The following is a 15,156-nucleotide window of genomic DNA, read 5'->3' on the forward strand; positions in this document are numbered from 1 at the left end:
CATGACTACTGAAACTAAGGTCTGTCTCCAGAATCACCCCAAGATTTCTGACTTGATTTTTCGTTGTTTGACCCCTAGAGTCAAGATATGCATTCACCTTGAGAACTTCATCTTTGTTTCCAAATGCAATGATTTCAGTTTTCTCCTTGTTTAACTGAAGAAAGTTCTGGCACATCCAACTGTTAATTTCATCAATGCATTGGCAGAGGGAGTCAATGGGGCTGTAGTCATTTGGAGATAAGGCTAGGTAAATCTGGGTATCATCAGCATAGCTGTGATAGGCAATTTGGTTCTTCCTCATTATCTGACTTAGTGGGAGCATATACAGGTTAAACAAGAGCGGTGCAAGAATTGAGCCTTGTGGGACTCCACATGTCATGGCCGTCCACTTAGACTTATGCTCTCCTATACTCACATAATAACCTCTCCCTTCTAAGTATGACCTGAACCATTTGAGTGCCATCCCAGAAAGCCCGACCCAGTTTTCCAGTCTCTCTAAAAGTATGTTATGATCGACAGTGTCAAACGCAGCACTAAGATCTAGTAGTACCAGCACTGATATTTTGCCAGAATCAGAATTGAGGCGAATATCATTTATTATCTTAATGAGTGCTGTCTCTGTGCTGTGATGTGCTCGGAAACCAGATTGAAAATTGTCCAGGTATCCATTTGACTTTAAGTAGTTGTTCAGCTGATTAAAAACTACCTTTTCAATAATCTTACCTATGAAAGGAAGATTTGATATGGGTCTATAGTTGCTCAACATGGTGTTATCAAGATTGCGCTTTTTCAGAAGGGGCTTAACAACTGCAGTTTTAAGGGAGTTTGGAAAAGTCCCAGAAAGAAGTGAGGCGTTCACCACTTCTAAGAGATCAGCTTCTAAACAGTTAAGCACATTTTTGAAAAAGGATGTGGGAAGTGTGTCAAGATAGCAGGTTGAAGATTTAAGGTGCTGTACTATTTCTTCCAAAATTTTATCAATTTCTTTAAAAACACACATAGTCACTTCTTTTTGAAATTGCGGTTGAATCTGTGTGACCTCTGCATAACTTGAGGATGTGCCAATCTCCTTTCTGATATTATTGATCTTCTCAGAAAAGAAGGAAGCAAACTCATTGCATTTGCTGTCGGAGAGCATTTCACTGGGAATCTGACTTGGGGGGTTTGTCAGTCTCTCAACAGTCGCAAAAAGAGTGCGGGTGTTGTTTAAGTTACTGTTTATAAGGTTTGAAAAGAAAGTCTGTCTAGCTGTGGCTAGTTCCACATTGAAAGCATGAAGGCTGTCTTTATAGATGCTATAGTGAATTTCGAGTTTCGTCTTCCGCCACATCCGCTCAGCTTTTCTGCATTGTCTTTTCATGCTCTGAACTGCTGTTGATTTTCTCCAAATTGATTTCTGTTTCCCCGTCTTCTTGCTAATAGAGTCTCTTCAGACCTGAATGAGGATTCGAGGTGCTGAGGTTTAAGAATCTTCAGGAATGCCATTTGGCCAGGAGGCTGTTGATGACACTGGACAGCATCCAGCACTTTCATCTTAGGAGTTCTTCATCTCAAATTTGTATATGGAGATGCCTGGAACTAATAACACAGTCATTCATAGATACGAACAGATGGCTGAGAGCTTCCGCACATCCATTAAGCTCAAATCCATTTACTAACCTAAAGGGAAAGAGACGGATGGCAAAATATTTGCTTTTGCTAACTGTTTTGTTAGGAGAGTTGGTGAAATAATAGCTTTGAAATAAGCAATAGTACACCGAAAAATCCTTTACTCGTTGATTAAGTCTCCTTGACTTTCATGCCTTAACGTTTTTTTTATACTCACCATATATCATACTTGTACACTATTCAGTTAAAGGTTCTTTATTGGCATTCATGGTTTTTAAAAACCATGTTCTTTTAAAAAATGTTCACTGAAAGGTTTTAAGAGTGTATGGGTCAGTAGACTTCGTCAGTAGCCTCCTTTTGTGTTCCATTCAAGAAAGCAAGTCATACAGTTTTGAAACAACCTGAGGTTGAGTAAATAATGACAGAATATTTGGTGAATCATCCCTTTAGGTTCTCATTTGATTTGGTGACTTTAAATATTCAGGCTTCGTCACTCACACTCTGTTTGAAAAAAAAAAACAAATCTTATTCTAACGAATCTCACTGTTGTCATCTGCTGTTTCAATTCTTAATCAAACCACTGTTCTCATGAAGGAGAGGAGAATCCAAATGTCCACCTCTGCTTCTGATTTAATGATGTGCTTCGGCTGTTTCTAGACAGAAATGCTGATACACATTATGTTCAGACCCAGACCTTGTCAGTAGGACGAGACAAGGACAAAGCATTACGATCAAAGGTTATCAAACGTTTCCTCAAGGAAAAAGCCAGTTACAGGTCCCCTTCATTCATTTATTTTCGACCCATCAGAGGAACGCTTTTTAGCTGAGGCACACAGAGCAAATCTGGTTTCCTCTTCATCCACTTGAGTTATACATCTGCATTAGCTACCATTATGATTATTATTCTGTAAAGCGACCACAGGGCCCCAGAATGGGTACGTGTTGACATAGTATACTGTATATAGTCTCAAGGGGAAAGATAGAGAGGAAAGAACAAAAAATGGCTTTATTCCTAATTAAAATGGTGGGAAGAGAAGTGCTGCTCTCTCAGACATTCTTTCTCTTTGAATTGGAAGGCTCTTGCTTGGCTTAGGTGTTGAGGTATTGTTTTAAAGAACGCTTATTTGAGAAACAGAAAGGAACTTGTCTTTTTGCTGTTCTGGATTTGAGGCTAGGGGCACATTATCCTGTTCCGGCCATAGTAAATCAATCTGTCCCATCCCATAAAAACAGAAAAGCACCCCTGATGGCAATTGTCTCTGAGAGCTTGTTGAGAGTGAAATAAATAGAAAAGTACAAGACAGAAATATAAAACTGAGGAGAAATATTGTTTGAATCTCTCTGTTGGTCTCTGTTTGTGAGCTGAGACAACTAGACAGGCCCCATGAAATCAAAATCAAGCTATGTAGCTTTTAGTCCACACCTGTTAGCTCTGAGGCAATTTGTATGCTAGAGTTCTCCTGAAGGTTTAGGAAAATAGCTTTTAGCGGATGTAGCTAAAACGAAGCAGAAAACATTTATATGTATGCTACATTTGAAATGTTTTTAATAGTTTTGAAAGAAGTCTCTTGTGCTCACCAAGGCTACATTTATTTGACCAAAATAAAGTAAAAAAAAAAAACCCATCTCCATTAAAGATGTTTTACAAATGATTTACACAAATTCGGTATGATTATGTTTCCTGATTAAGAACACTTCCAGGAATTTCTCTTCTATGAAAACATAATGTTCTTCCATAATGAAACCTACCTAGTAGTAAAGTAAATTCAAAGAAGGGACAAGCATTTTGATGTGTTCTAGCAATAACTAGATCAGCACAGTGAACAAAACTTGTGTTGCTAGCATTATGCTAAACTGTACCAGTCTCCCTTTGTCATACAAATGTATTTGTAGTTGGTCTAAAACGAGATACCATAAATAAGACAAAGAATTTAATTCATGTGGACAGACTGAGAGGGAAAGTGAGGACAGAGTAAGAATGCATGTGCTGTTAGGGGTATCTTCCTTCTCTATCTTAATGGAGAGCTGATTGTTCGGAAGTGAACCTCCTCTGAAACTCGCCTCATTAACCTGCCAGGTGGTGGAAGACACCAAGCTCTGATTGAACTGCAGCCAGGACGGCTGCTTTGAAGACCACAAGGGACTAGACAGAGAGAGAGAGAGAAAGGGAAGCATAGAGCATCTGAAATACCGCTCTGTTGCAACCTTTTTACGTAAACCAACAAATCTTGCATTGATCATACAGAGAAACCCTGGTTCATAACGTATGAAATGGAGCATGTCCCAAAAGAGCTGGTATTTCTAATGCTGCAGGAATTTAAATGTCTTTCAGTCCTTTCAATTGTCTGTTGTGGAGCTGTTCAAACAAGACACAACAGCACTCTAGCTCTCTCTCTCTCTCTCGAGTGCAGCCGGAGATCGATTCGAGCAGATTTCTTAAGAATGTGGAAGGCCACACTTGTTATGAATCTGAGACCCTTGGCTCGCTCATACTTTTCCTATTATAGTGACCTCGCAACTGGCATTGTATATGCAGCGTGGAGCTGTTGTTGATTGTGCGACCATGTTTTCAAGAAACAGAGAGATTCTGGGAAGGTGTGTCATCCTTCACCACGGCCGTTCCAAACACAAACAGATAACAGAAGTGAGTTCTAGGTGCTGACTGGACAAACGCCCGGGTCTGACACTTCACTTTTTGTTTATGTGTTTACGAGCGGCCATATTAGTGATTCATACGTGTGTATGATAGACGTAAGAGGCTGTTGACGATATCACATTTACACAGGTCCTCCTTGTTTAGACGCATCCTACGTCCCTGGGGACATTTTTGCAGAGTGTCCTCACGCATGTCCTGTCTCTCTCTCCTTCTTTACAGGCGTTTTGTCCTTTAGAGTCATCGACTTGCTCTTCTTTCTCCATATCCACTTCCTGTGTTCCCCTTTTGATATTTTCGTGTTTTCTTCGTTCCCATTCCGTCAAATTTTAGTCTTAGTCACCACTGTTATTATTTTTGCAGTCCAGTCGCCAGCTGGTTTCCATCAAGCCCAATCAGTGCCTTCAAAGCTGTTCTGCACATTTCAGGAGCAACAAAGTCAGAACACATTTCCTCACTACCCTGCTTGGCTAATGGGGCTCGCACTGTTTGCACGTCACCGACTTCACTCTATCCATATTTAAAAGAATGGAGAAACACCCCAGATCACGCAGCTTTAATCTAAGCAGGCCATGTGACCGTGAGAACCCTCATTAACATGTGTATATGCTTATCGACATCAGCTTTGTGTATTAACTTGATGCGTACTGTAATTCTACATTTTTAAGTTGTTGTATGGCCAGAGACGGTTATTGGGTTTGCAATTACACGGTTGCAAGCTCACAGGCACATAGAGACACACACTTTGTTTATTTTCTACAAAAACATGCGATTCTTTCATGTGCCTCGCTCCGAAAGTTCACATGTGCGGAGCAGCTGTGGATGTGTTTGTTTTTGAAAGCTCTACATTAACCTTCCTTCCACCTCTCTTTGACCTAATTGAAAACGATTCAGTGTAATTGTTTGATGAATTCTGATAACTTTCGATTGATCTACAGTATGGCGTTGGCGGTTCGGCAGAAAACACGCCACTAATGTGTCTGGGCTGTCAGTGTTTATTTGAAAATATTACTGGCCTTTTACGCTTTGCTGCCATAGTAAGTGATACATATGGAGGACATTCATCAGTTTAAAAATCAGATCAGTTTTTACTTTAAGATGATATTAAAAATTCCAATAAAATCCAAAATGGGGATTAATTAACAGATGCACTGCACATGGGGGGTAATGCATCTTCATCAGTACGTGCATACATTCAAATATATTGCTTTATCGAAAGTTGAAACTCTTTCTATTTGTGTGTGTTTACAGGATGCTGGAATACTCTCTCAACCTGCAGAATGTTAGTTTCTCTGCGGTCCGAACGGTCAGAGTACTTCGACCTCTTCGGGCTATCAACCGAGTGCCCAGTGAGTACAATATCAGCAACTATTTTCCAAATTCACTTGCTAACATTAGTAAACTGCATTTGATTACATTAAATAACAGTGGAAAATACATTAGTCTTGGTTCATTTTAATTTCAGCAAGTGCTGTCAAACGATTAATCGCATACAAAATAAAAGTTTGTGTTTACATAATATATATGTGTGTACTGTGCAGATTTATCATGTGTATATATAAATTCACACACATAAATGTATATATTTCAAAAATATTTACGTGTATATATATTTGTATTTATATATAATTTATATTATGTATAAATATAATTTATACACATATAAATATAAAATTTTCCTTAAAAATATACATGCATGTGTGTGCATGAATAAGTATTTTTTAAATAAATTGGCAAATTAAATGATTCAACTAGTCACTCAAAGGTAGTCACTTGTTTTTCATTCCTGAACGAGTTTGTTTATGAATAAATCAGTTAAGTAAATGATTCAATGAGTCACTCAAAGGCAGTCACTTGTTTTGTTACTGAATGAATCAGTGTTTATGAATGAATCATTTAAGTAAATGATTCAATGAGTCACTCAGTCATTTGTTTTGTTCCCCACTGTATCAATGTTTTTGAATTAATTGGCTAAATGAATGGCTCAGTAATTAATCCAGTAATTAAGGCAGTCACTTGTTGTCACCTTCTGGTGTGATTATGTCATTTGCAGAAGGATTCAATATCTGTCTGGAATGTGCAAAAACATGAGCAGCAATACTCAATAATAAAGCAGTATGCATAAGAATAACAGTTGATTTTATGTTATATTGAGATCCTATTGCTTGTGTTCTTTATAAGTTAGTAAGAGTTTTGGAATATTACGTAAACTCACTTTTAATAATCACTTTTTTTTTTTCTTTAACAGCGATTGAATGTTTAAGTAAGGTACATTTCTACCAGTTTCTGTTGTAGAAAATAGGAACTCAGAACTTAATTCAATTTATTAATTCCCTGCATTCAATCATAGAGTTTATTAAATTCAGAATATTCTATGTTGAATTGCATTATTTAAGCACTGTGGTCAATTAATGCAATTTAATCAACATTTGAAAGAGAAATGTAGCCTGGGCTCAGTCATATACCAGAGGAGTTCATGCCATTTTAGGGACTTTAGATTTATAGATCATTTTCCTCTTCACTGCTTTTTACGGCTTCTCTCTTTACACACACACACACACACACACACACACACAGAAAGAATAATAGAGAGCTATTAGTCTCTCTCTCTCTCTCTCTCTCTCTCTCTCTCTGTCTCTCTCTCAAACACACACACACACACACATTCTTTCTAAGGCAGGGTGATGATATTTCATTGGCCACCTCTTTATATACCGGATGTTTTAATCACCCTCCGTGCCAAGGAGATGCCCGCGGTTCCCCCGCGGCTCTTATTTCACGAGGAATCGTGTCTGGCCAATTCTGCTTGATGTCCCTATTTGTAGGGAGTAGTAAAATGTATATTGAACAATGGTAGCATTTAGGTGGAATGTTGTGACTAGCCCAGCTGAGATTTTGGTGAGAGTAATTTGTGTGGGGTCTCGTTCAGTTTTCACCCCTCTGGATACGGTTCAGTATGTCTATCAGTCCCAGAGACAAACTGCACCCATTCTTCATCACAGGAGCAGGCCGTGTTATTCACTGTAGGCCCCAGGGGTCACAAATGGCATCCAGGTGTCTTCCTTCTAGTTCAGTTAGGAGACAAGAGTGCATCCATTCCTGTCATGATTGATAACTAATTAATACCTGTGCCAATCAGAGACAGGGGGTGAAGTGGTAGCAGACAGCCTAATTCATTATTCAGGAGTCACCCAGACTAATTAAAGGCCTAATGTTTGCATTAATTTGCAAATTATTTTATCTGTGCCTTGCCTGCTGTGGACCGTCACTGGGAAAATGGGTGACAGAGATTTTTGTTGATCCTATTTGTCATTTTTCACTTTTTTTCCAGCACTAATCAAAACAAGAGAGAGAGAGAGAAAACATAATAGGAGTTAAACTCAAATCATCAATCACTAAACTGTCAAGCTGGAAACTACACCAGCATGTCATAAACATTTAGAAATTCTTTTGACAGTAAAGTATTAAATAATTTGGTATTGGTGGTCTTTTCCGCTCTACAAGGCAAATTCTGCAACTAGGGACTAAAAGTTTTTTTTTTAAGTTTTTAAAAAAATTAAGTGTATTTTATTGTATTTATTATCTTAATTGTATTTTTCGACTGTTGTGTACTTTTAAGAAGTATTTGTTTTATTTTTTATTTATTTATTTATTTCACAAATAATATGTGAAAATAGGTGCTTAACCTCTAGGAAATATTGTACAAGATATGTTAATAATAATCATAATAATAAAATAACAATAACAACATCAATATCAACAACAATAATAATAACAAATTATAATAATTATTATCATCAATATAATTATTATTAAATATTTAAATGATTTACATTATATTTAATAGTTTCTAGAGGTACAGGGAGTTCAATTGATTATACTGTTCTCTAACAACATACCGATTGTTCAGCTGATGACCAGCTGTTTGTTTGGCATTATAAAGACTGTAAGTCTATCCCTCAAAGTCTTGTTTTCATCTGTGTTAAATTCAGTATGGCGTCTACACAGTCTAAGGCCTATGGTTGAGCTTGTACTTTCCAGAGTCATGTCAGTCCCACTCTGTGTTTCACATCACCTTCTTCTATGTCCTCTATACTTCCCTGCCCTCTGTGGTTCTGTTCTCCCTATCTTTGAGGAGCTGTCTTAATCAACATCGCACTCTGTTGTTCTCCACAGCCATGGCTTGATTGATGAAGAGACGGGGAAAAACAGTCAGTAGATGACGACACATGTTCCCTCACAAATCAAAATACTCAACACTGCTGTGGTGTACAGCTGGCTCACTCTGCCTTGTATTTGGTGTGCAGGTGTAAAAAGTGATCTCTTAAAAGGTTTGTAATATGTAGCCAGACCGCTCGTGCCCTTTCACTCCCCCAGAAGGTAGATTAGTCTGTCAGAAAGTCTGGAGATCTTTTACACTTCATCTTCTGGATTAGAATTCGGTTGGAGGTTAATTGGAAATCCGCCTGGCTGCCCACTTGTGTATTCTATTATTATTTGGGCCGAGCAACAACATCATGTCGAGTGTCCGCCAGCGGTGACGTTGCGGTCATCATTTTCAGAAGGCCAGCAGTAATTGGAGTGGTGGACACGTAGATTGGTGAGAGGAAAGAGGACACTATTGGAGAGAAAGAGATCCAGACACAGGAAGAGAGGAACTGATAACTGTCCACCACATGAGGGATTTTTTAAGAATTATGAAAATTACGAAGATGAGAGTGCACTGGTGCGACTAAGGAAGCAGACAGTGAGTGGACTGTGAAATTTGTGTGAGTGTAGTCTTGTGTGATTTGAAAAGAGAAATAAGTCTAAGTCTTGGACCAGGTGGATGGCTTGATTATTCTGATGAATTAAATTTAAATTGAATTTTAAAATAAATAAAATATTGAACAAAAAAAGTAAATGTATGTTCACCTTCAAGTGTTTCTCTACCAATTGGGATACTTTAAAACAGTAATATAAATCATGTAATTATTGAAAACAATGACATGATGTATATTATTATTAAAATAATATATTAAAATACTATATTATGTAAAATTAACATTTTAAAACTGAAAACTTTAAAACTGTTTAGAATTGTATATGCAAAGTGTATCAATAACCCTTGGAACGAATGGATGACAGAATCGTGGCAGTTTTTTGGTAAGATATTCTAGTCTCTCTGGAAGGACATGAAGAAACAGAACTAAATCCAGAAGAACTGTGGCAACATCACCAAAAAATAGAAATAACTGACTTAATAGCATTTTTAGCTGTTGGAAATACTAGTATTCTAATAATTTTGGCCACCACTGTATAACATACATGAAATTACCCTGTAGCTGATCTATAAAGCTTATTGGCTGCTGATGCGAAAAGAAACCAATCAGCTGTGCCATGTGAATGATGATGTAATTATATCAGATTGGGTTAGACCTATTGCTCTGTGCCATCTAGAGTTTCATGACAGAACACTGTATTTATCTTTTTAACATCAGGGCATTTATTTCTCCAGCACTTTTTAATGAGCTTTTGAGTGATGCAGAAATGAAATCAGTGGGTTGAGTGTTGTCCTTTTACAACCTTATTGAATTAATATTGAGAAGATTAAGCCTCTCATCTCTTTTGTTAAATATTCTGCCAAGTATCAACACCCTTGTGTTAAGACTGCTACAGCAGTACAATACTGGAACAGACTCATGTGTTTATATGATTTTCATGTCCCCTCAAGCTGTTTTAATTAAATCTACAGAGAATCTGCTCTTTTATTATCTGTGGAAGCTGATGAGAAATAAATAGAAAGCATGGTTATGATCTCTTTCTCCCCTGTGCTTTGTTATTGAGCTTGTTTGGTGCATGTGGAGGACTCCAAAGGGCAGGGGATCCCAGGGGTCTTCTTAACACAGGGACCTGAGCACATTGTGTGGCCTGGGAGACTCTCTTTTCAACAAGGATAGAGCAGCTATGGCAGGATATTTACAGTCTGCCCTTGGGGAATACGCTCTCCTAAATAATCTTTTCAGGAGGAGTTTATAAATGAGTTGAGCCCCTGCGGAGAGATAAACCTTTGCATTAGTGAATTGGTATAGACTTACAAAGCTAGGTCAGATAAAGAAAAGAGTAAATAATGAGTTGTTTTCTGGAATATTTGCAAGATTTCATTTTTTCTGTCAGTATTGGTACAGGTATGAATGCAGTGATTAGGGAAATTAGGACTGGCATCTATGGCAGTTGTGGAAAAGGACTTTAGAAGGTTAAATAATCATATAAAGGGGAAGCTTGCCATTTTTATGTTTTCATTTGCAGAGAGAAATGAATATAGCAGTAAAATAAAAAAAAAATATTTTTTTATTTTTTATTTTTTATAAATGTTATTTAAAATGATGTCATCATTGTGCCAAATCTATATGACACTCTTACTTCTGTGGAACATGAAAGAAGATATTTAGTTTGTAATCAAAAGAGTTTTGGTTCCCATTGACTTTTATGTCTATACAATGGAGGTCAGTGGAAAACAAAATGGTTTGGTTACCAACATTCAATATCTTTTTATGTTCTGCAGAAAAAGAGAAATCAATACAGGTTTGGAACAATATGAGGATGAGTAAATTATCAGAGGTTTCATTTTTAGTGCGTTGTCCATTTAACACTTTTTACCAACAACTATTTTAAATATAGTGTTTCAATAGTTTTATTTATGTAGTCTTTAAATTGCGCTTTTAATGCAACTTTTAAATTGCAATATTAAATTCAACTTAAGTTTTCTTACATTTGTAAATGCTTAATACTAAATGTAAAAATGCTTTTAATTTGCGACTTAAATTTAGCATTTTAAAACTTTTTTCAAAAAATTAATTGAACCATTTTTATTGGTCAGTTTCACTATTTATTTGTTTGTTTGTTTGTATTTTTATGTTGATAATTAATTCATTTATTTTTAAATGCTATTTCTAGTCCTAAATATAGTTTTCAGAGACCTCTGTAATGCCTGGATACCTGTTTGAATTCCATTTCATTTAAATGGCAGTTGCTCTGCTGGTACGCAATTTAAAATCTGCCATTATTGTTCATGAGGCTCAGCCAATCAGCTTAGTAGTATATTCCATGTGACTGTTGAATCTAACATTACACATTTTTTGTAGTGTATACTACAATATATTTTAGAAAAATAAACGATTTATTTTTTAATTAAACAAAAAAAATATGTATACAACATGTTTTATACAAGTCATAAAATGAGTTGACAAGTGACATTAACAAACAACATTGACTAAAGTTAGCTCAGCCTCCTGCTCAGACAGTCCATTATCGTATTGTGAGGAAACTCACATGGCCCGGCGTTCCATTTGTCAGGCTTCTTAAGGGACCCAAATTCCAGAAGGTGATTTTCTCCTGGAAATACACTTGGTTCCCTGTGGGGAATTACCTTTCAGTTTGTAAGGGACACGGATCTGTGCCACTGTCACTGATTCAATGCTTGTTAAGACCTGACTTGGCAAGTTTAGCTGAATTGCTGTGCTAGTCACTAATGACCGAAGTTAGGAAGTGATTTTCTGTGCAAAATCTCAGAGCAGTGGATTATCCACGAGAAATGCATCGTAATTGGAGGAAACACTCTGAATTTCAGAGACCCCGATTGTTGTTCAGCACTCACTATTTCCTAATTACAAGTAAATAGATACAGGCTGATAAACACTCACAAAACGACGCAGCGTTTCCTAAATTCCCAGTCATAAAAAAATATTTCGAGGCCATGTTTCCATCAGGGCGTCTCATTAGAGTAGAGCGAATTTAAGGGGCTAAAACCCGTCTCGAAGGCGATGGCTTTGATAAATGCAGCATCTGCACAATACTGAGCTCTGTAAACCCACACAGCACAGAGCCATTTTATGTGATGACACGGATCCTCCATTGTCATTCATTCCTGTTAATGCCTCACTGCTTATCCCCACTCACTCTTCGTCCAAATGTGGAAATTACAGCCGGCCACAGTTATCACCCACAGACTGCAGGCTGCCAGGGAGCACCGGCTGGATTACCCTGCTCCACCAATTACCCGCCAAACCCTGAGCAGGGAATGATTTTCATCATTTATGCTCCAGTCAGCTGGCATTGTGGTTTGACACAGGGCAGATATATTGGAAAAGCCAGAGCAGCAGCAGTGTCTGAAAAACTGGATATCAGCTGAGATTTTTACTGGCGCTCGTACTGTGGGTCGACAATGAGCCTCTATAAACGTGAAAGAGTGCTAGCAGCAGTTTGTTCAGGGCATTATAGCACTATAATTTCATATGTTTTACGAGAGCAATATGCTTGTGGCCGTATCTTTTTATTATTACAACATTGTATTTTTGAGCGTGTGAGGGATGAAATAATACTACAGTTGCTCTTTCATTGTGTTGCAGGTATGAGGATCCTGGTGACGCTTCTGCTGGACACTCTTCCCATGCTGGGCAATGTGCTGCTGCTTTGCTTCTTTGTTTTCTTCATCTTTGGGATCGTAGGGGTCCAGCTTTGGGCCGGGCTTCTCCGCAACCGCTGCTTCCTCCCGGAAAACTTCTCCCTGTGAGTGTGATGACCTGGGATGTAGTATCACAAGCATGATCTTAATTTACAAGTGACCTCAGGAGTCCTAAAATGAGAGGGTTTATAATGTGAGCACATTATTGTAATGGTGAATGGCCAAATGTCAACACGAGATCAATTTAAATGGGATTTTATGGGCCTACAGAAAAAAGGATTGAAAGCAATAAACAGAAATGCAAAAATTATCAAGGACAAACAAATAAATATGATTTTTTTTCTGTGTATGTGTGTGTATATATAAATAATAACATTTTATATATATATATAATAGCAATTATTGTATTTGAACACTATTTTATAATTTTATATATGTAAAATTATAATATTATTTTAAAATTATTACAATAAATGTATTTTATTGATTTACTCTGAGTATGAGTTCTCCTCTATGTCACTGCAGCACAACTCCTTACCCCTTTTTTGAGCAAATAAAGTTTAAATTTATATGGAAATAAATGTGCACCAAATGTCCACAAAGGTGAAAGGGTCACATGAGGAATTTTGGAAATGATTTCCTTCCACAAATGCATAAATCTGTAGCAGACACGATCTTATATTTGATGAAAAAAAGTCACTTCTTTCTGCTACCATTCATTTTCAACCATGAATCAATTCTTTTTGTTTACTATCTAGCACTGTAAACCCCACAGCTATCATTGTGCTGAGAGCATGAATTAGACCCCATGGATGCACAGCGTGTTGAAGGAATCCACTGCCTCACAGAGATTGGCTTGCAGCGGTGATTATGTAACATTAAGACAGTCTTAAACTGTTAAATTGCTCTTAAGAAATAAATATTTCAAGGGGCAGGGTTCTTTGGAAGTCTAGGATTTGTCCCAATGGGTAATTGAAGGTACTTGTGCAGCTAATTCGCCATGGCACTTTCTCTCTGAGGTGAATTTGTGTTGACAGACGGCCCAATTATCCAGTGTCAGAGCCAAACGCCATTAAAGCTAGGCCTTGCTCAATCGCATTTCTTCTGGAGATAGTTACCGCTGATCTCGCTGCAGCTTGACTGCTGCTTAAATGGGTGTTTGCCCAACCCTAGGAGAAGCTGAGGCTGAGCGGAGGACACTGAAGTCTTCATTGGCTGAGTTATTGCTCAAAGCACAGTTGATTTGCATGAGTTGTCTGAACTGTGTGTTTGTGCATTGCATTTTCATTCTTTCGTGGCACACAAAAGGTGAATTTTTGAAAAATATCCTGGCTACTCTCCACTTCATTGACAGCAAATGAGGAATAGTGTAAAGCTGCAAAATAAGAGAAAAAGTAATAAAATAACCATAAAAGGGGTTGCATATGACTTATTCCAAGTCTTCTAAAGCGTGCATAAGCCTTGTGTGAGGAACATAATGAATTATTTTGTTTTTCATAAACAAATCTTTCTAGAACCTGGTTGACCTCGTTTATATAACCGGTCTGAGTGATTCATTCACACGTTCAGTTCACTGACTCAGTGATCCAGTCACATTAAGTTGAAGACCTGGAAGGCTATCATAGAAGACTGTGTATATATACTTATGTGCCACTTGAAGCTCGCTTCCTTTTTATTGTATTTCTATTGAAGTACATATTTCTAATTTTGAAAGTAAAGAAGACTATACACTTTTGTAACGTCGTTAAAAAAGTGATTACATTTTCATTATTGGGTGTTTTTTTTATAATTTTAAGAAGTGATTCTTATTTTATCCTTTGTACAGGCCTACCAGTTTAGACCTGCACAACTACTACCACACAGAAAATGATGATGAAAACCCGTTTATCTGTTCTCAACCACGAGAGAATGGCATGCGCCTGTGCAGCTCCATCCCCACGCTTCACGAGGAGGGCCGGCAGTGCCAGCTGGACATGGCAGCTTACAATAGCACAGACAACACCACCTGCGTCAACTGGAACAAGTATTACACCAACTGCTCTGCCGGAGAGGCCAATCCCTTCAAGGGGGCCATAAACTTTGACAACATTGGTTATGCCTGGATTGCCATCTTTCAGGTCTGTTTTATGTCTTCTTTTATTACTGATGCTGTGAAGAATTATACCAAGACCTATAAAAACACTTACAATGCCTTAGAATGACAGTTTAGTAAGGATGCACAATATATTAAAAAATTTAGTTGCTGTTGGATATGTAAATTGTGCATGCTCATTTGTGCATTGTCAAATTGTGCATGCTCCTATTTTTACATTTTACGACTAACACACAATCTTTAAAAATGCTAATAATGTAATTACACTAATTTAAAAAAATAATTCCGTTTTACATACTGTACATTGAAAAGGTTAGGATGCCTAAATTCACTTGTAGCATTTAAAATGTATGTGTTTAT

At 37.4% G+C, this 15,156-nt stretch overlaps 1 protein-coding gene across 1 annotated transcript in view; it reads left to right on the plus strand.

Annotated features, from left to right (window-relative positions):
- The window catches only part of LOC306852702 (voltage-dependent T-type calcium channel subunit alpha-1G-like), a gene marked incomplete at its 3' end in the record, with an annotated part of 234,961 nt that overhangs the window by 106,908 nt on the left and 112,897 nt on the right, over window positions 1–15,156 (plus strand). The window contains exons 5-7 of the mRNA XM_079389755.1: window positions 5,513–5,610; window positions 12,649–12,808; window positions 14,530–14,821. Of these exons, the coding sequence (XP_079245881.1) occupies window positions 5,513–5,610; window positions 12,649–12,808; window positions 14,530–14,821 (550 nt within the window). The remainder of the gene's footprint in view (window positions 1–5,512; window positions 5,611–12,648; window positions 12,809–14,529; window positions 14,822–15,156) is intronic.

The sequence above is a fragment of the Barbus barbus genome (genome assembly GCF_936440315.1).
Source record: "Barbus barbus genome assembly, chromosome: 32".
NCBI classification, from domain to species: domain Eukaryota; kingdom Metazoa; phylum Chordata; class Actinopteri; order Cypriniformes; family Cyprinidae; genus Barbus; species Barbus barbus.